This window comes from Neoarius graeffei, chromosome 1 (genome assembly GCF_027579695.1).
Source record: "Neoarius graeffei isolate fNeoGra1 chromosome 1, fNeoGra1.pri, whole genome shotgun sequence".
Lineage (NCBI taxonomy): Eukaryota > Metazoa > Chordata > Actinopteri > Siluriformes > Ariidae > Neoarius > Neoarius graeffei.
The window spans coordinates 89,657,314-89,678,960 of record NC_083569.1 but is presented as its reverse complement, the minus strand read 5'-3'; the positions used below and the strand labels follow the sequence as shown (position 1 = coordinate 89,678,960).

Genomic DNA, 21,647 nt, shown 5'->3' with positions numbered 1-21,647 from the left:
TGTATGTTCTCCTCATGCTTACATGGGTTTATTCCGGGTGCTCCGGTTTCCTCCTACAGTTCAAAGACATGAAGATTAGGTCAACTGGCTACTCTGAATTACACATAGGTGTGTGTGTGTGTGTGTGTGTGTGAATGTCTGTCTGTCTCTCTGTGTTAGCCCTGTGATAGTCTGTCCAGGGTGAACCCCACCTCTCGCCAGAAGTCAGCTGGGATTGGCTCCAGCTCACCTGCAGCCCGCACTGGATAAGCAGGATATAAAATGGAAGTCACTGATACAAAACATCAAAAACACTTACAGCACATACGTTCATACAGATTAGCAGCATAATAATGGAAGCAGTTCAGGAGCATAACTGCTTTATTCAACGGCTTAATATCGCGATCACGTCAAAGCATGAAACAGAAATAAACATGGAAAAAAACATTTTGTTAAACAACAAAAAAATGCTCATTTATTTAAAATGCTCAAAAGGAAGATGAAAATTTTAAGTGAAGAATGTTTTACATTTGGACCAGTAGTGTAATATAATTGTGATTGACCCCGGTGCAAATATTTTTTCAAGCCTCAACACAGGCATACAAGCACTCTTACTGAATGGTTCAACCACTGAGAAAAATTTGACATGACATACAAGTTATCTGAAATGACAGGGAGCAAGGTTATTAAATAAACAAATTAGCATTTGCCAGCAAGCCATCTTCCAATCAAATTAAAGTGGTGGGATGAAAGATGGACCAACTGGGTGCTCCTTGATTTTCACCATATTTTTCCTTTATGTACAAACTGAGATGGGGTCAAAGTGAATGGGTTTTGGGAAGCATCGATAAAATGACTGACATGAGACACATGTAAACAATCACTCCGGACAGTAACACAGCTTTTTCAACAGGTTTTCTCGACCACAGTAAAACCTTGTTCAACATTTTTTTTGTACTTATTTGTACAAGTAAGAAATAAAAAATATTTAAAGAGGAACCACTGCAATGTGCAACAAAGTTAGTGACCTCAGAGAAACAACCTGAATTCTTAGCGTGCTTCTGTAGAAAAAGGGTGTGTTTAAGAAACAGGTTACAGAAATGAAAGCACACCAAACTGAAGTGTGCACAGAGACAAAGAGGCTTTATCTTTAGTGTCATCTTGTAGATGACCGCTAGCAGTGTTTTACCTTGATTATCCTGATTTATACTTTATTTCATGTACTTTTATTTTGACATGCTATCTGCATCTGACTAGTCTTGCAACTTTCATGCGCAAAAAAAGAAAACTCAGAAGGAGGCACGATAGAAGATGATAGACGTAGCCCAAACTTTAATGCAATCGTCACATTTAAGTGGTCCTTGAAGTTTTATAGCACTTTCCTTCATTTGCAGCATTCTGTTTGAGGCTGTGCTTTAATTTGCTTAGAAAGCAACAGTTCATGAACTGGTTATTGAAGTTTCTAGCTATCTCTCCATGGAAAGTCAAGTACTGACGATAGCCTTATCTGGATTACCATCTTTAGCACCCCTTTTTGATATGCGGAGCGAGGTATGTAGTTCATTCTAACATGTAATTTCATCAAATTCATTTCATGTGTGTATGCAAATAGTAATACTGTAATTCATTTCATGAAATGGTTGTTGCCTGCCATCAATGCAGTTGTCAATATGTGATGCTAGCTTGCTAAAGTGCATTTGTCAAAGGATTATTTTGTGTCCAGCTAAATTGCCATTGTTATTTTTCTCTTAAGTTTTCACGGTGATGATGCTATGCACGCTGGTCAGTTAAACACCCATAAGGAAACACTCCAAGACTGTTTATTCAAAACTGAGGGGCTGCTACACTGAAAACTCGACGCTCGACGTGGAGTGGAACTCAACTCGATGTTAGAAGGACTGCCATCCGCCATCCTAACTACTGTCTTCTGTTCAAAGCCCTTGCTTCAACTGGCACCCAGGCAAGATCGGTCCATTTCGTTGCTGATTGCTGCATAAAGGCATAGGGACTCTCTTTGATTGCGAACATATTCATGTAATGGACTGAAGTCACGTCCATTAAGTCAAGTCATAAGATATATACTGTACATGTTTGATGTTCTGATTTAATTATAAATTTGACTGGTGGATTTAAAGATACAGAAGGGTAATTTCAAAAAAAAAATTGAACTTGTTAAATGTAAAATCATTTATGGGTAAATCTTTGTTTATTCTTTGGTAAGCTATTTGTGTGTTAGCCCACATTTTGTTGATGACAATCGCCCAGTGCATGTTTGATATTAGCCTACACATTTGTTATTTGTTAACTATAGTTCAGTAGTTCAGTACAACAAAACAGCAACACAACTTCAACAAAATGTCATTTAATGGAGAAGAAGTAGATAGCACACATTCATTTGTGTCATCCCATAAAGGGAAAACAGATGGCCCATGTCCAGTCAGGTCTAGTTCACGTGAAAGAACACTTACAGAAAAAGGATTAGAGATGCAGGAACAGGAAACCATTAAACATAAGAAAGCATTCATGAGAGCCTATGGCTCCTGGAAAGAGATGGCAGGGAAAGTTACGACCGCACTGAAATCATTCTGTTCTCTAGATGAACTAAATAAAATCAGAGAAGATATTCAAATTCGGCACAATGCAGTAAGTGAATGTTATGAGCCCATTCAACGCAACCACAAAGCCACTCCAGACATTGTACCAAAAATGGATGCTTGTATAGCAATCACTACAGAGATCAGAGAAACAGTACAAAAACGGCTGGAAACTGTAGAAGAGGTTTTTAACCCAGAACTTGAGAAACTACGAGTGAGAATGACACTTAAAAAAGATGAGTATGGGTCTATCTTCGGACACACAAAAACAGATACTGTACTCTCTCTAGCAGAAAATTCAACCCACTCAAAGGGCTCAAGCAAATACATAGATGCGGGAGCAGAACTCGCAGCTCAACAAGAAAGGGTTAAAGCAGTGTACCAAATTCAAGCTCAAGAAGAAGTTCTTAGCAAGTTAGAAGAAGAGAAGCAGCTAGTTCTTAAACGGTTGGAAGAAGAAAAACAAGTAGCTCTTAAAAGGACAGAGGCTAACATGTATCAGGAAAGGAAAAGGCTACAGCAAATCCAAGCAGAGTCAGAAGTAAGGATAGCAGAGGCAAGAGTAAATGTATATGAAAGCCTTGAACATGACTCCAGAGACTGGCTAAAAGAGAATGATCTCACAGCTGAAGTCAAGAGCCATCTTAATCCAGAGGCAAAAGCCTACCAGCCTCCACAAGCACATGCTAATGCACTAGCATCTCCTGGGAAAGATGGCCTTACCCAAGCAATTATTACCTCACTCAACATGAATCGCCTGCCTGCTCCGGAGCCACCAAAGTTCTCCAGCGAAGCCCTGAAGTATGTAGACTGGAAGATGTCCTTCATGGCCCTCATAGATCGCCAGCCTCTCCCAGCTCATGAGAAAATGTTCTATTTAAAAAATTATCTGAGTGGAGAAGCACTTAAGGCTGTAGAGGGATTCTTCTATAGAGAGTCAGAGGAAGCATATCAAGGGGCCTTAAAGGTCCTGGAGGAGAGGTATGGAAATCCCTTTATCGTGCAAAGAGCTTTTAGAGACAAGCTCACGAAGTGGCCCAAGGTAGGAAACAGTGACCCTACTGCACTACGAGAGTTTGCCGACTTCCTGCAAGGATGCGTGGAAGCGATGCCTCATGTGAAAGGTTTGGCCATTTTGGACGATTGTGAAGAGAACCATAAACTGCTGAAGAAATTACCAGACTGGATCACACGAAGATGGAGCAGAATTGTCACGGAAAGGTTGGACAAATCTGGGGATTACCCGAGCTTCTCCTGTTTCACGAAATTCATCCAAAAGGAAGCTCGCATAGCCTGCAACCCTGTTGCCTCTCCACTTCTGATCAAAGCCATGGATGACAGACAGCCCAAGAGAACTAGAGCACTTCACACGAACACTAAAGGAAACAATCCAACAGAAGAGGTTGAAAAAGGGTTGAGCCCCAATTCAAGACCACCTTGTCCTATCTGCAAAGATGAAACACACAGCATCGCAAAGTGCCCCACTTTTGCAGCAAAATCTATAGAAGACAAGAAAACCTTCATACGGGAAAACAATTTGTGCTATGGATGTTTGAGAAAGGGACATAGCAGTAAGGATTGCAAAACACGGCACACCTGTGGCACATGCAAAAAACGTCACCCCACCTGCCTACATGAAGAGAGAGAGAACCGACCTGTGCAGGGAAAGGAGAAACAGTTCACTTCCACGGACAAAAACACTAGTCAGGAGGAGATCAAAATGACGTCTCATGCAGTAACACAGCGCGCCTTTGCCACGTCAAGCATCGTCCCTGTTTTCATGTCATCTGCAAATGAACCCCAGAAAGAAGTTATAACATATGCTCTTCTAGATACGCAGAGCGATTCGACGTTTGTCCTGGAAGACCTTCTTGAAGAGCTTAATGTGGAGACTAAACCAGTACAGCTCAAATTGAGCACCATGACAGCTGTTGACACACCCATAGCAAGTAAAAGTGTCTACGGTCTACAAGTTAGGGGACTACGGTCTGAAAAACAGATTCAGCTACGCCAAGCCTACACTTGTGGCTTCATCCCGGTTGACAAGTCCTACATCCCGACTTCCAAAACAGCGCTACTGTGGCCTCATTTAAAGCATTTAGCAAACAATCTTCCGCTGCTGAAGGACTGTGAGGTAGGACTGTTAATTGGAAGTGACTGCCCATTGGCGTTAGCCCCCCTAGAAGTTGTCATAGGAGGTGAAAATGATCCATTCGCCCAGAGAACGGAGCTCGGCTGGAGCATAGTAGGCTCATCCAACCCACATTTGGATCGCCAGGGAAATCAGAGGTTTGTCCATCGAGTGGCAGTGAAAGAAATACCAGCGCCATCGGCCACTGACGTGCTGAGGGTCTTGGAGTCAGACTTCAATGAAAGGAAGTATGCAGACAAAGACAAGTATGTGTCACAAGATGACGTTTGCTTCATTCAGCTCTTGAGCAACAGCATAACACAAAGGGAAGATGGACACTATGAAATGCCCCTCCCTTTCAAGAGCACGGATTCTCCTCTGCTGCCAGACAACAAGAAACTGGCTACAGTGCGACTGCAGCACTTAAAGAAAAGATTGAAGAATAACGAGCTGTATAAAGAACAGTACAAGGCCTTCATGAAGGATATGATAAAAAATGGCTATGCAGAGCCTGCCTCTCCTGTGACAGGACAGCAGACTACGTGGTACATACCACACCATGGGGTGTTCCACCCCAAGAAGCCAGAGAAGCTAAGGGTCGTCTTTGACTGCTCGGCGAAGTTCCGTGGTGTCTCACTAAATGATACACTGCTGACAGGTCCTGACCTCATTAACTCCCTCCTCGGAGTGCTCTGTCGTTTCAGGAAAGAGGCCGTAGCCGTCATATGCGACATCGAGAAAATGTTCCACCAGTTTTATGTTTCTCCTAAACTGCAGAACTACTTACGGTTTCACTGGTGGGAGGATGGAGACCTTGAAGCAGAGCCTCGAGAGTACCAAATGGCTGTCCACCTATTCGGCGCTGCTTCATCACCTGGATGTGCCAACTTCGGTCTGAAGTACTTGGCACGCCAGCACAAAGAAGAGTACCCATCAGTGTCAGCTTTCGTTGAAAAGAATTTCTACGTTGATGATGGGCTCATCAGCGTCCCTTCTGTAGAAGAAGCAAAGAAGCTGATTGCTGAAGCACGAGAGTTGTGCAGGAAAGGAGGTCTGCGTCTGCACAAGTTCAACTCAAACGAAAGTTCAGTTTTGAACTCCGTGGACCCAACTGAGAGAGCAGTCACGTCTGAACCCCTCAATCTCGACCTAAATACAGCCCCAGCAGAACGTGCTCTCAGAATCCAATGGTCTCTCGAACATGACACCTTCAAGTTCAATGTGAACCCACAGACCAAGCCTGCCACACGTCGCGGCATCCTATCCATCATTGCTTCTTTGTACGATCCAGTCGGATTCGTGGCTCCATTGATACTAACTGGAAAACGCATCCTTCAGGAGCTATGCCATCGAGGCATCGGATGGGATGATCCACTCCCCGAAGACATAAGCCCACGGTGGGAGAGATGGAAGAGCAACCTGCAAAGGCTGAAGGAAGTCTCGATATCAAGATGCTACCAACCACAAGGCTTCTGCAAAACTGTCACCAGGGAACTACATCACTTCTCGGATGCAAGCAATGTAGGATATGGTTCATGTTCCTATCTGAGAAGTAAGAACGAAGGTGGTGAAGTTCACTGCTGTCTTGTGATGGCCAAGGCTAGAGTTGCACCTACAAAACTCACAAGCATTCCAAGATTGGAACTTTCAGCAGCAGTGGTCGCTGCAAGATCCAGTGTCATGCTGAGAAACGAGCTTGAAATGCCAATTCATGGAGAGTTTTTTTGGACTGACTCCCGAGTTGTCTTAGCTTATATAAACAATGAAGCAAGAAGGTTTCATGTTTTCGTTGCCAATCGTGTGCAAATGATCAGAGAACACACCAGCCCCGGCCAGTGGCACTACATAGACACAACAGAAAACCCTGCTGATCACGCATCGAGAGGTCTCAATGCAGCAGACATCTCCTCAACAAACTGGCTATCAGGACCCAAGTTCCTGTGGGAGCAAGAGATACATCCAGAGTCTTACCTCACTCCAGAATTGCTCATCGGTGATCCTGAAGTCAAGTCAACACAGGCGTTTGCGACCAAAGTTGAACCTTCCCAATCAGACGTTCTTACTCTCCTGAATCGATTCTCCTCCTGGTCCAAACTCCTGAAAGTTGTTGCAAGAATCAAGAGATTGAATTCGAAGGGAACTCATGCTGGCAAACCTGTGAGCGTGGAAGAACACGAGAGAGCTGCCGAATCAGTGATGAGGCTTGTACAAGAAGAAGCTTTCTCCCAAGATATGAAGACACTTCAAAGGGGAGAAAGTCTTCAAAGCTCCAGCCCTCTGTTTCGCTTGGATCCCATCTTAGAAGGAGGAGCAATTTGTGTCGGCGGGAGACTGGATAAGTCATCCCTGAGCCTCGAAGTCAAACACCCCTTGATTCTACCCAAAGAGGGACATATTACCAAGCTGATCTTGACCCGCTGCCACGAGAAGATCTGTCACCAAGGACGGAATAAAACTCTAACAGAGCTTCGAGCCAATGGGTTTTGGGTCATCGGTGGAAGCAAATCAGTTGCTAAGCTGATACACTGATGTGTGAAGTGCAGAAGACTCCGACGGCCAGCAGAAGAACAACGCATGGCTGAGCTTCCTAAAGAGCGCGTAGAAGTCTCTGCTCCTTTCACATACTGTGGCATCGACTGCTTCGGCCCATTCATCACCAAGAAAGCCCGCAAAGAACAAAAGCGTTATGGCTTAATCTTCACTTGCCTCGCTTCTCGATCTGTACACATAGAGATGCTTGAGGACTTATCCACAGATGCATTTATTAACGCCTTAAGATGCTTCATCAGTCTCAGAGGAGCCGTCCGTCAACTCCATTGCGATCATGGAACCAATTTTGTAGGAGCAAGAAATGAGTTCAAAGAAGCACTGAAGCAATGTGACATCAAAACCATCGAGAGTTTCCTCACAGAAAGGCAATGTGAGTTTATCTTTAACGCTCCCTCAGCAAGTCACGCTGGCGGCGTCTGGGAGCGCCAGATTCGGACAGTTCGTAGTGTCCTAAACGCCACACACTGTCAATACTCAGGCAGACTCGACAACTCTTCCCTGCGAACTCTGTTTTATGAAGCTATGGCCATTGTAAATAGTCGTCCGTTAACTGTAAACGGGGTGAATGATCCTACCTCACTCAAGCCATTAACTCCAAACCATCTTTTACTGATGAAGTCCAAGATTGCCCTTCCACCACCTGGCAATTTTGAGAAGGAGGATGTCTATGCAACTAAGAGGTGGCGAAGAGTCCAGTACCTAGTCGAACAATTTTGGAGCCGGTGGAAGAGAGAATATCTCATGAATATCTCCACGCGGCAAAAGTGGCACACGACTCGGCGCAACCTTAAGGTAGATGACTTAGTCATTCTAAAGGAAGACACCCCTAGAAGTCAGTGGCATCTAGGATGAGTGGTTGAAACCACAAAGGAGAGTGATGGACTAGTGCGTCGCGTTAAGGTGTTAGTAGGAGAAAGGGCATCAGGGAAACAAGATCGCCCTACCAAACCTTCGATTATAGAAAGGCCCATTCAAAAATTAGTTCTCCTCCTCAAGAGTGAATGATCAGTCCAGTTGTTTTCACCTTTATTCCCCTTTAAGGTTACCCTTTCTTAGTTATTTAGTATTCACCTGCACATTTCTAGAAATACTGATACAGATTTAGGACTCAAGTATGAACCGTTCAGTCAAGTTGATCCTTGTCTTCCCTCTTCATAACATGAGTGGTGGGAGTGTAGATGACCGCTAGCAGTGTTTTACCTTGATTATCCTGATTTATACTTTATTTCATGTACTTTTATTTTGACATGCTATCTGCATCTGACTAGTCTTGCAACTTTCATGCGCAAAAAAAGAAAACTCAGAAGGAGGCACGATAGAAGACGATAGACGTAGCCCAAACTTTAATGCAATCGTCACATTTAAGTGGTCCTTGAAGTTTTATAGCACTTTCCTTCATTTGCAGCATTCTGTTTGAGGCTGTGCTTTAATTTGCTTAGAAAGCAACAGTTCATGAACTGGTTATTGAAGTTTCTAGCTATCTCTCCATGGAAAGTCAAGTACTGACGATAGCCTTATCTGGATTACCATCTTTAGCACCCCTTTTTGATATGCAGAGCGAGGTATGTAGTTCATTCTAACATGTAATTTCATCAAATTCATTTCATGTGTGTATGCAAATAGTAATACTGTAATTCATTTCATGAAATGGTTGTTGCCTGCCATCAATGCAGTTGTCAATATGTGATGCTAGCTTGCTAAAGTGCATTTGTCAAAGGATTATTTTGTGTCCAGCTAAATTGCCATTGTTATTTTTCTCTTAAGTTTTCACGGTGATGATGCTATGCACGCTGGTCAATTAAACACCCATAAGGAAACACTCCAAGACTGTTTATTCAAAACTGAGGGGCTGCTACACATCTTATAAACCTTAAAAATGAGGGAGTATTTTGAGTTTTTGACATAACTGATGTGTAAAATTGTTCACTGAGTGAAAGTCGTTCCTTGTAAATGTTGTAAATGTTATTGATGGCTTGTGAAACAGACTGAAATAATAATGATAAACTTTCTTTCATTCTGTTTTTGTGTGACTCTCCTGATTCTCTACAGCTTTATGGAATCTCAGTCAGATATCTGTGTGTGTGTGTGTGTGTGTGTGGTAGCTATATACAGTGAATTCTAAGCTCATTTGACCACTTCAGGGTTTATTTCCCTCAGAGTTGTGTATATTTGAGTTATAAAAGCTGTTCAGAATTGCGGTGCCAGGTCTTAATTATTTTGACCTTTAAAAGTAGTAAACAGGCACCCTTGTCAGACATAGTGGCTCCCAACTCGTTAGTTGTCAGGGCAACCCCAATAGCAGAGGGTCGTTGAAACGACGTAGAGTTTTGGTCAGAATGGTCGGTTTCCGTCGTACGTCAGAAAATCAACGTTGAAACGGCGCCGTGAAACGTCGATTTCTCTGCCGTCTGAGAGGGTCGATTTATCACCGTTGAATCAACGTGGGTAAAGGTTGATCTGTCGACCGTCAGAGAAGGTTGAATATACGACGTTGAACCATCGTCACTTTTGCCGGCCAGTTTTCAACATTGGTAGGATGAGCAACTAATTCTGGCCCATAGCCAGGGGGGATCGGAGGGTTCGTTCGATCCCCCCCCCCCGCGACACCGCGCCCCGGACACACGCCCCTCAAGATTACTCAAGATTTATTCATTTGTTCATGTCCGATGAATATACATTGATTCACATTTAAATTTACAATATCAAATCCAGACTAATCAAAAAAAAAAAGTAGACTAAGTGAGGACGAGTTAGAAAAACGGGTTCATTTCTCCTATGTTTATGTTTACACGTTTTGTTCAGACTGCTTTACACCCCAATCCAGTGGGTGGCGGTAATGCCCCCATTAGACCCCTTTCACTGACGTCACCCGAAACCGGAAGTAAACAAACCCTGCGCCACATTGGAAGACCAACAAACTCGTGATTTGGGGGAAATAAAGGCAGCACGCGGTATGTGAACCCACGAGGCACTTGGTTCATCATAAACCTACAATGGTAAACTTTTGTGCTGTGTTAGGGTTCTAACAAAGCTGATGGGAAAGGTGAAAAGAAGTCTTTCTACAGAATACCAGCTGTGATTGAGACAACAAGCAAACCAAGGAGCTTTCTGCCGGGAGACAGAGAGAGGATTTAACTGCTTTAAGCAGAGCGGATCTGAATACTTCAAGTCTATTTTGTTACTGGTAAGTCACTAGGCTAGAGTGTTGTAGAACATTTTTTTTTAAATGTTTACTGAATAAAAACATCCTTAATTTTATCAAATATTCTCTACTCTATATTTCATTTCTTTCGTTTTAATTTTCCTCCCTCCATCCCTCTTTGGATTTTAAATATAGTTTTTCCCCATGTCCAAATAATGAGGTAGGGTGGCATTTAGAAACCCATAGCCTACTGCTGACTTTCTTTATCAATGCTGCATCAAATTAATTTTGGTTATGTTTTTCTGTTTCCATGTACAGGTCTGCGCCGCAGGAGGAATAGGCCACAATTATAAATAAAGCATAAAATGTTTCTAAGAACTTGTTCAAGTGTGTTCTGTTCCTTATAAATGTTAAAAGTTATGCCTCATTAGATAGCTTGACAAACATTAGGAGAGGTGCATTGTTGCATGCATTTTTATATCCTGTTGTACATTAAACAGGACGTAGCCTACGCACATTGATATAAATTAAGGTTCACTTTCATGGTTGAAGTATGCATGTGTGTGTTCATCCTAGGCAAGAGCCCCGATGCTTTGTTAGCTAGTTTAATTTAGCCTGTTTTGCTTAATTTGTAGCCTTCCTGTTGTACATAAAACAGGAAGTAAAGTTGGATGAATCATCACCGAAAATTAAACTATAAATCGACCGAAATACGTAGTTGAATAAAGGGTGAAAGGGGGTCTATTCTCTGTAGACCACCAGCCACTTTTCAACGTCGTTTCAACGGAAACTCGTATGAGCAAAGCGGTGTTGAATCAACGTCGGTGATCGACGGTGATTCGACGGCGTACAGGTCGAAGAACATGCCGATGATTCCACGTCGAATCAACAACCCTCTGCTATCTGGGAACCGACCTCCTCCCTGTTGTTGTGCATGCGCTGTGCACGTGGACTGACCAATCACCCGTTGTTTGCGCACATGCTGTGCGCGTGGACAGGGCATCTTACAACACGCCAACTTCAGACACCCTGGCGCCACTGTCCATCACACTGTGCTGCGTGGACTATATAAGATGCGCACAAACATCGAGGAAAACACGGCACACAACAGACGGGGACTCCATGCAACACCTGCTTCTCATCAGTGAATATTTGGATCCGTTTCTCTCTTTCTCTGTTTCATTTCTTTCTTGCTTTCTATCCTTCTATCGCGGACGTGTCAGGATCCAACGTCCATCATTCGTGCCGTGTGTGCATTCCGTGCGTCCTTGAATGTAAGTTGTTTATTGTTGCGTAGCTACTGTGTTATGTGTGTACTCGCTATCTGTAACTGTTACATGTAGCGGTAATGCTAGCGAGTATTTCTTCGCTTTTTCTCTCATCCTGTGTCTGTCTATTTTCTTACGTGTTCGTTCTGTTCTGTTCAGTAGCCATGTAATGATAGCGCTTGTTTTCTCGACCACGGTTTGTTACGGGAGCACATTTCATTATTAGCGATTGCCGTGTTGGGAGTGTAGTGGTGGTATGTACAGTTCATAACCGCGCCACATATTCTAACCTTCTATGCACAATACAGCGCGGGGCAGCGCTAAAAGGAGCCACGCTCCCCTTCATTCAGCCGACACACTCTGTGTCTTCATGCGGGTGTGACTCGCTGTAAGCAGTTGCACCACGCACCTTGGTAATGATAGCTGCTGTAGGCAGCTATCCTCATCCCCCGTGTACGTTGTACACATTGTACATATTGGGTACATATCGTGTATATAGTCAGTATCTAGTGTGTTGTGTTATTTATTATGGGGTGTAAGTAGCATTCATTGGGCTTTACATTGTTTTACTTATATAGTATTCATTTGTGTGTTTTACATTTGTATTACATTGTATATAATTATTATTCATTTGTGTTAATATATATTTAATGCGATGTGTATTTGTATTTATATCATTGTTATTATTTACATTATTGCTTGTGTGTATATTATTGCTCATGTCTTGTTGTAATTGTATTTTATTCTGTTTTCTAGTAAAACCACGGTTTACACTGTTGCTCATGATTGGACATCCATTAATTCCTGTTCTAACCGGACAGCCTGTGTAGCTTGCCGTATACCTGATCCAGTGTCCCTCTTATACAGTCCTTTACCCTGTCCATCACCGGACACCCATTTTTATAAAAGCTGTTTTTGAGAAAGCTGATCTCTGGAATTGTAAAGGGCGTACAAACTTATGAAAACTCATAACTGTTTTTATGTCAATGCAAGCAACTTCAATCCAATGGCTTCACTTAATCTGATTTAAAATAATTATGTGTGATTAATTATTTCACCTTTGTGGTGTGAGAGACTCCACTGAGATCAGCAGAAAAAAGTAATGTCTCGTGCCAACCTGCATGGCTCAAAATCTCCTGCTGGAACTGCAGGATTTCCTGCACTGTGTTAAAACAAAGCATTAATTTCTGTGCTTTTTATGCAATGGATGAGAAAACATCTCATCTCATTATCTGTAGCCGCTTTATCCTGTTCTACAGGGTCGCAGGCAAGCTGGAGCCTATCCCAGCTGACTACAGGCGAAAGGCGGGGTACACCCTGGACAAGTCGCCAGGTCATCACAGGGCTGACACATAGACACAGACAACCATTCACACTCACATTCACACCTACAGTCAATTTAGAGTCACCAGTTAACCTAACCTGCATGTCTTTGGACTGTGGGGGAAACCGGAGCACCCGGAGGAAACCCACGCGGACACGGGGAGAACATGCAAACTCCGCACAGAAAGGCCCTCGCTGGCCACGGGGCTCGAACCCGGACCTTCTTGCTGTGAGGCAACAGCACTAACCACTACCCCACCGTGCCGCCTATGAGAAAACATAATCTGTAAATATCTTTAAATACTATAAACATGCATTACCCCACTGTATATGATTAGCCGACATAAAGTGTGTTAATGCATGAGATTTTCAGTTCTTTGCTCTGTGGCAGTTTAAAAGTTTTCCCTGATACCAGAACACTCGCTGTTACAGTCGTCTACAGACTGAAATATTGCCCTTGTGCTGTTTAGATTATCAGCATAAACATTTTAATTTGTAGTGTTTCAAGATATCGTAATTCCTAATAAATGTCCTAATTTAATTTTAAATCGCTGCTCTGTACTCTGTCAGTGTCTGGGGTAAAGTGCACTTGGTGAACACATGAGTGTGTTGAATGTGGTGTTACAGCAGTCTGGTGTAAAATGGGATTAAGAGGAGCTCAGTTTGAGCTTCATGAACACAGGAGGAGGTGAGAGAGCTGGACAGACTAAAGGACTAAAGCTCTGCTGCATCAGTATTTACACAGAAATGAAGTGAGAACTACAATCTTTCTGACATCACTATAACCAGGCAGTTGAATGGCATTGTGGGTAATGCAGGATACGATTAATAAAATTTCAAATCACCAACATGTACACTCACTGGCCACTTTAACCGGAACTTGTTCTTGATTCTAAGATTCCTGTTCTTGGCTGCAGGACTGGAAACCAGTGTGGTCTTCGCTGTTGTATGCTGAGATGCTTTTCTGCTCGCCATGATTGTAAAGAGTTGCTATGAGTTACTATATTCTTTCTGGCAGCTCACACCAATCTGTCCATTTTCCTCTGACCTCTCTTATCAAGACATTTCCACCCACAGAACTGTCACTCACTCAATGGTTTTTGTTTTTCGCACCATTCTGTGTAAACTCCAGAGACTGTTGTGTGTGAAAACCCCAGGAGATCAGCAGTTTCTGAAACACTCAAACCAGTCCATCTGGCACCAACACCCATGTCACAGTGGAAGTCACAGAGATCACAATTTTTTCCATTCTGATGTTTGAAGTGAACATTAACTGAAGCTCTTGATTTGTATCTGCATGATTTTATGCATTGTGCTGCTGTCGAGGGATTGGCTGATTCGAGAAGTGTGTAAAACAGTATGGGTGTTCCTAATAAAGTGGCTGGGGAGTGCAGATGAAAAGATCAACTTTGCATTTCATTCCAAAATAAATCTTGAACTCCACTGAAGATCAGCTGATAATTATAAAGATTAACATGCAAATCATTCAGGGTGGATTTTTCCTTTAAAACCCGAGTGAGTATTTTAGTATGAATACATTAATAGAGAGATTTGTGCTTGTAGCTTGTTTTGGTGAGTTTCAGTTCAATCCTTGAAACTTATCTTTGCTCGCACATCTGCTCTCTGTTTGTCATAAAGCGATCCTGCTCAGTAATTTTCCATCACCCACTGAAGCTCCCCATCACACTCAGACAACTCTGCTTCCTGAGATTACATTTTCCAATCATATCACTCCACCACACTCCTGAATGTGGATATATCCTCATGTTTATCCTTCAATAAACTGAGAAACATCTCTGAATAGCTGAGTCTGTGTCAGTGACTGTTGCTCTCGGATATCCGTGAGACAGAATCTCCTCGGCGGCAGAGGACTTATATTTCGAGATCACTCACACGTTATCATACATACAGCCTCATGCTATAATTTTATAATCACACAACTTCGGCCTGGTGCAAGTTGAACCTAAACTAGTTGCTTCAAAAGACACCACCTGACCTCTTCTCATGTTTCTTTAGAAAAAAGAACAAAAAAGTACACCAACTGAAAGCATGAACTTTGGAACAAATCGCGTTTACTTTTAGTGTCTTGTGAAAATATTCATCTTAAAATGAGTATTTTGGAGTATTTTGATTTTTTTGAGAGAAGTGATGTGTTAAATTGCGCTAAAACAAGTGTAATGTGTAAAGTGTTATTTATCTTGTGAAACAGACTGAAGCAATAATGAGAACCTTTCTTTCAGGGGTTATTTGTGTGACTCTGCTGATTCTCTCCAGCTTTGTGGAATCTCAATCAGGTATGAAAAATCTCTCTCTCTCTCTCTCTCTGTGCATTAGTAAACTCTAAGCTTGTGGAATTCAGTAAGTTTAGTGGAGTTTATTGCCGTATAAATGTTGTTTGAGAGAACTGATTTCAGCTCCTCTTGGTGTGTGACTTTCTTTTACTGAACCCTGGGCTGCATCCCAATACTCCGTCCTCTGTTCTTTCCTCACCACTTTTCGTTAACCTTGATGGAAAACATCATGAGCTGAAGGAAAGATGTGAAGGATGGAGGAAAAGACACCCATTATGTTGGTGTATTAACTGAAGAGACTGACAGTTTTAATGAAGAACTTTTACTGAGCACACAAGAATTGCATCAGGTGCTTTCGAAAAAAGGGACAATGCTGTCTCAGGAGGATGTTTAACAAGACAGTGAGGCATCAAGGATCATTAGAAGTTGATCGAACTTTCTTTTCCTGTCAACCATCATCTGCGTTCGAAACAGAAGGTTGCTGCCTTGTTGCCTCATGGCCGTAATAGACAGGTGTCTCATAAGGCAGGACTTTCAACTAAAGGCATCTCAGGACTTTTGTTTGGAATGACATTTTAGGACAGAATTTACGGTAACATGTGACATCAGCACGGCATGTAACTAAACCAAATTAGTTAGTTAACTAACAGATGCCTCACAAATCATCTCATCTCATTATCTGTAGCCACTTTATCCTGTTCTACAGGGTCGCAGGCGAGCTGGAGCCTATCCCAGCTGACTACGGGCGAAAGGCAGGGTACACCCTGGACAAGTCGCCAGGTCATCACAGGGCTGACACATAGACACAGACAACCATTCACACTCACACCTACGGTCAATTTAGAGTCACCAGTTAACCTAACCTGCATGTCTTTGGACTGTGGGGGAAACCGGAGCACCCGGAGGAAACCCACACGGACAACATGCAAACGCTGCACAGAAAGGCCCTCGCCGGCCACGGGGCTCGAACCCAGGACCTTCTTGCTGTGAGGCAACAGCGCTAACCACTACACCACCGTGCTGCCCTCTCACAAATCATATTAAACTAATTTACTTTTCAAAAATCTAAGTGAAAAAAAAAGCCCCAAAACTTTTGTATATAAAATCACTTTTCTGTTAAGTTTGGTCTGCCATCTTTTTTATTTTTTCCACTCCTTGAGAGAGCTGCTGCACAGATTTATAGGTGATAGGGAGAATTGAGGATACATCAATGTTGCCTTCAACCAGGAGCAGTTTGAAGGCATCTTAGAAGACCGAAAACGAGAGTTCTCGAGATCAGTGTTGAATGGTCCTTGATGCCTCGCTGTCTGAGGAGGGTCTGGCTGCAGACTGGAGCTCCACTCTAGACAGGAAACACTCGACCTTCATGTGACCTCCTCACCTTAACCCTAAGTCACATGTCTCCTGTCAACAGAGCTCCAGCCTGCAGTCAGTGTCTCTTGTTGTTGTCGTGTTCAACATCCCTCTGATTGGCTAACAGAACCTGTGTAGATGACAATTAAAAAACGTTAGCCAATCAGATTAAAACTATTTACATACATAAGTTTAAAGGCACAGCCGCAAAATCAGCCCGTCATCATGATTGGGGTTTCATACCATGCAAAAACAGCATGAGAAAAAGATCAAAGGCATTTTTTCCCAATAAAAACAACTCACAAATTTTACAAAAGAATTTCAGGGAATAATATAAAAATCAAAAAGTGTATGCATGTCCCTTTTAAGATAATTTTATAATTCCAGCTACTTTACTGAAAGTTTAGTGCAAATGCATCACAAAAGAAAAGTCTTTAATCTGGGAGTCTCCTCTCAACGTTCACCAAAAAACGATGACTTGATCACACTGACACAGAATTGTTTTGCTCCGGTCTTCATGTTGCTGTTTTTATGATGACATCCAGATGCTTGTGTACATCTGAAACAAATATCCCCAAACTATATGTAATATTTATTTAGCTTGTGTGCCCCATCCCATCCATAAAGTTGGGTAAGATACCTGACCAAGCTAACTGACCTAACAACAGCTAACTGCCTGACGCGAGGGAGTTTATTATTTCGCCAATATTATGGTTAATTCAGATAATGTGGCTGAGAAAATTATGTATGTCAAACAATATGTTTTATCTAAATTTAGCAACATCATTTTCATTCCTGAAGGAGAAATATATTACAATATCCAATACTGCAGTTAACATTTTTAAAAAATGTAATTTAATTTTTTTGAAACTCTGATTGGTTTATTTACTGTTTGTGGACTCGTGGTCAACTCCAACAGCTCTGTCTTTCAATATAAGCTGTGTAACAAAGCCCATCTGATCCGACCCCAAGTTGCTAAAATTGTCTTCAGTGAAATGCACTGAGCACAACACTAATATGTGGCTGAAATTTTCAGGGACTAACCCCAAAAATAAAATTCATCCACATTTTTTGTATATTAAAGGTGTCATTGCATCGTTTTTTCATGAATTGTGCGGTCGTCTCTAGTATGAATGAATACCCTGTGAGCCGGTTTTGGTGAAAAAAATGCTGTGGTGCTCCTGTTTCAGGCTGTTCTAGTTTGGTGGAGGAGTGGGTGGGGAGAGAATGACAGGATTTCAGCTCTTACTCATGAATATTCATGACATGTAAACATATCGCTTCTGATTGGCTAACAGCACTGTGATGCTCCCTCCAGTGGGTTATGGGCGAGGCCATGACAACTAATTTTTGAAGTAACGTAAGTTTGTAGGGCTTTTTCTGATTCGCTCGTTTTTCCATCTATTTTCTTTCATAGGCTAATACAGGGAATGGGGGTAGAAGAACATTTTCACGTGCAGCATGCATATGCAACTCGGAGTGACCTATGGTATTTCAAAAAGAGCCAGTATTAAACGGTTTGTCGTGGAATGACAACTTTAAATTCCTTTGGAAAACTATTGAGACTCCAGTTTTATTTTGTGCATCCTGGAACAGCACTTGCACTTTCTTCCCACATCTCATCTTCTTTCCAAGGAACTGTTCAGTGACGAACTAGACGGCTCCTCCTCATCTTCTTGGTTCATATAGTGTCATGGTCATATGTTAATGCGTGGTGGCACCAGGTTCAGTTCTACATCAGAGTGACACACATTTCTAATTAGCCTTTTCTCTCTGCCTATTTATTTTCTCTGGCCTTTACAGACTGGGAAGGTAACAGTCCACTTTAAAAGGCCCAGTACGTCCCCAAGTCACATCAACATTACCATATTTCAGAAACAACAAGAAAAACATCTGTGGCATGGGAACTTTAAGTAAATTAGTAATACATGGGACCTTAACAATATATAAATTAATTCAGATAGTTTTATTCTTACTGTTTTGACCCTGTATTTATTGCATCTATTCATTAAAACCCCATTATGCTCTTGGGCGCCCCCTACAGTTGCAGAGTATAATTCACTTTTATGCCATTGATGTTTTGAGCTCCCCTCCTGGACAGCTGTGCTCATGCATCTGTTTACAAACTAAAGGATACGAAACTGGCAGAAGCCAAAGAAACACATCGACTGACAAGATGGAGTACCATTACAGAATTTTACACAAATATTGCTGCATAGTTTCATTTACTGTGACATCAGATATGAATAATAATGTAACAAAAAGAATAACAAAGTTCTAGTTTTGGTGAAATACCATGTTTACATTTTCAGGCCATATACATTGTTTGCTAACTATGTGAATGCACAATCACTACATGCCCCAATACACAATCCTCCTTGGTTGTATTTTCCTACAAGTTATGACATTGAAAAATCCCCAAAGCTGTAATTCATGAACGGTCCACTCCACATACAATCTGTCGGTCTCAGTTTGATCACAAAACAATAAAGGTTTCCCAAATAAATATTTCAGCAACTTCAAATAAATATTAGTGTCCCCTGCTGCCAATTTTCTGAATCAAGCTGAAAAGTTAATCTACTCCGCTGGCGCCGCCATTATTAAAAATCACATGATTGCATTCCTGCACGCTAATTGGCCAAAGCTCAGTATTCGTGAACCTCACACACCGTGCTGTTTTACCTCTCAGTATCCCCCCAATCAGCGCGTCCAAATACACTGTGTGGCTTCAAATCATTCTCAAGTTTATCATAAATTTAGACTTTGTGTACTACTTGTTTAATTTCCAACTCTTCCATGCTGTGACACAGTATGTTGTTGTGAGCCTTTAGTCCCATTTTTGCTACTCATTTTGACAACTCGCATTTAAAACATTGGTGTGTGGTTTCTTGGAAACGAATTCAAAGTCACTCACCTTTCAACCAATCAGCACACAGCAATGCATCATGTGATTTCCAAAATGGCAGCACTGGCGGAGTAAGCTGGAAGTTTTCTTCTTAGTTGGGGGAAAAAAAAATATTGACTGTTTGGATCAAAACTATCGACTTGAATTGAATAACATATTGGGCCAAGGTTGGTAGACTGGCCGTGGAGCTAGCAGTTTACAAAATACATGACTTCTAACACGGGAAGCCTCAGATTTGGGATCTTTTCGTGTCATAACTTATAGGAAAAGAAGACCGAGGAGGATTGTGTATTGGGGCATGTAGTGATGGTGTGTGAATGTGGCACTTGTGTGTAATTGACATGATATAGACAAACATCGCACATGATATACATTGGGCAGTGTAATTTATTACAAGCTGAGACAGGTTTTCAAAGTTGCGAATTCTCAAGGCTTATTTCGTGTGAGATTGACAAATACTGACCCAGTGTTCTGGAGTGAGATGGATTTATTTATTTCCATGCTGGCCTGGGACAGGACTGAGGTTAGATGACTTTTGTCATTGAAAAACTACAAATCTGTGTGAGACAGGGATAACACTGATAAGGTTACAGCCTACATCACCATCTTTCATAAATATTATTAACAGGGGTGGAGACACTGCTGTTGATTGTCAGTATTTTCCCTGTTAGCTGTGAAACATCATTACTTATGTCTTGAAGTAAACATACAGTGGCATGCAAAAGTTTGGGCACCCTTACTTAAAATGTCTGTTACTGTGAATAGTTAAGTGAGCAGAAGATGAACTGATCACCAAAAGGCATAAAGGTAAAGACGACATTTCTTTTCAGTGTTTTCTGCAAGATTTGTGTATTATTTTTGTTTTGTACAATTGGAGAGTGAAAAAAGAAAAGGAACACCATGCGAAAGTTTGGGCACCCCAATACATTTGAGTTCTCAGGTAACTTTTTTACCAAGGTTCCAGACCTTAATTAGCTTATTGAGCTGTGGCTTGTTCAAATTCTTCGTTAGGAAAGGTCAGATGATGCAGATTTCAAAGCTGTATAAATTCTCTGACTCCTCAAACTTGTCCCTAAAATCAACAGCCATGGGCTCCTCTAAGCAACTCCCTCGCATTCTGAATAATAAAATAATTGATGCTCACAAAGCAGGAGAAGGCTACAAGAACATAGCAAAGTGTTTTCAGGTAGCCGTTTCCTCATATTGTAATGTTATTAAGAAATGGCAGTTAACAGAAACAGTGGAGATCAAGGTGAGGTCTGGAAGATGAAGAAAACTTTCTGAAAGAACTGCTCATTGGATTGCTAGAAAGGCAAATAAAAACCCCTGTTTGACTGCAAAAGACCTTCAGAAATATTTAGCAGACCCTGGAGCAGTGGTGCACTGTTCTACTATGCAGCGACACCTGAACAAATATGACCTTCATGGGAGAGTCATCAGAAGAAAACCGTTCCTGCATCCTAGCCACAAAATTCAGTGTCTGAAGTGTGCAAACGAACATCTAAATAAGCCTGATGCATTTTGGAAACAAGTCCTGTGGACTGATGAAATCAAAATAGAACTTTTTGGCAACAATGTGCAAAGGTATGTTTGGAGAAAAAAGGGTACCAAATTCCAGGAAAAGAATACCTCTCCAACTCTGAAGCATGAGTGTGGATTGATCATGCTTTGGGGTTGTGTTGCAGCCAGTGGCACAGGGCACATTTCATTGGTTGAGGGAAGCATGGATTCAAATAAATACCAGCAAATTCTGGAAGCAAACATCACACCATCTGTAAAAAAGCTGAAGTTAAAAAGAGGATGGGTCCTTCAAGTGGTGGCTGGTAGTCTTTCAAACAGGGGAGGCTGGTCGGTTACGATATTTCCAGATTTTAAAAGAAAAAACACATCAGTTTTGCCCATACTCTTGCCTCTGATCTGGCTGATTGTTGGCAGGGTCACAAACTGTGAAATAACAGGTTCTTTTGGCCCATTAGCCTACTGTCCAATGATGGTGGTGTTGGGGGGCGTATATTTTAACATTTTATATTTTAAAATTGTGGCATGTTGTTTAAAAATTGACCTCGGCTGTGTTTTTGTTTAAAAATGTTTTCCAAATTGTAGCTGTGTTT

At 41.9% G+C, this 21,647-nt stretch overlaps 1 protein-coding gene across 1 annotated transcript in view; it reads left to right on the top strand.

Moving 5' to 3' along the window:
- Positions 1-7,278: 7,278 nt before the first annotated feature.
- The window catches only part of LOC132885429 (butyrophilin subfamily 1 member A1-like), a 59,986-nt gene continuing 45,617 nt past the window's right edge, over positions 7,279-21,647 (top strand). The window contains exons 1-2 of the mRNA XM_060920094.1: positions 7,279-7,785; positions 15,197-15,281. Coding sequence (XP_060776077.1) covers positions 7,279-7,785; positions 15,197-15,281 — 592 coding nt within the window. The remainder of the gene's footprint in view (positions 7,786-15,196; positions 15,282-21,647) is intronic.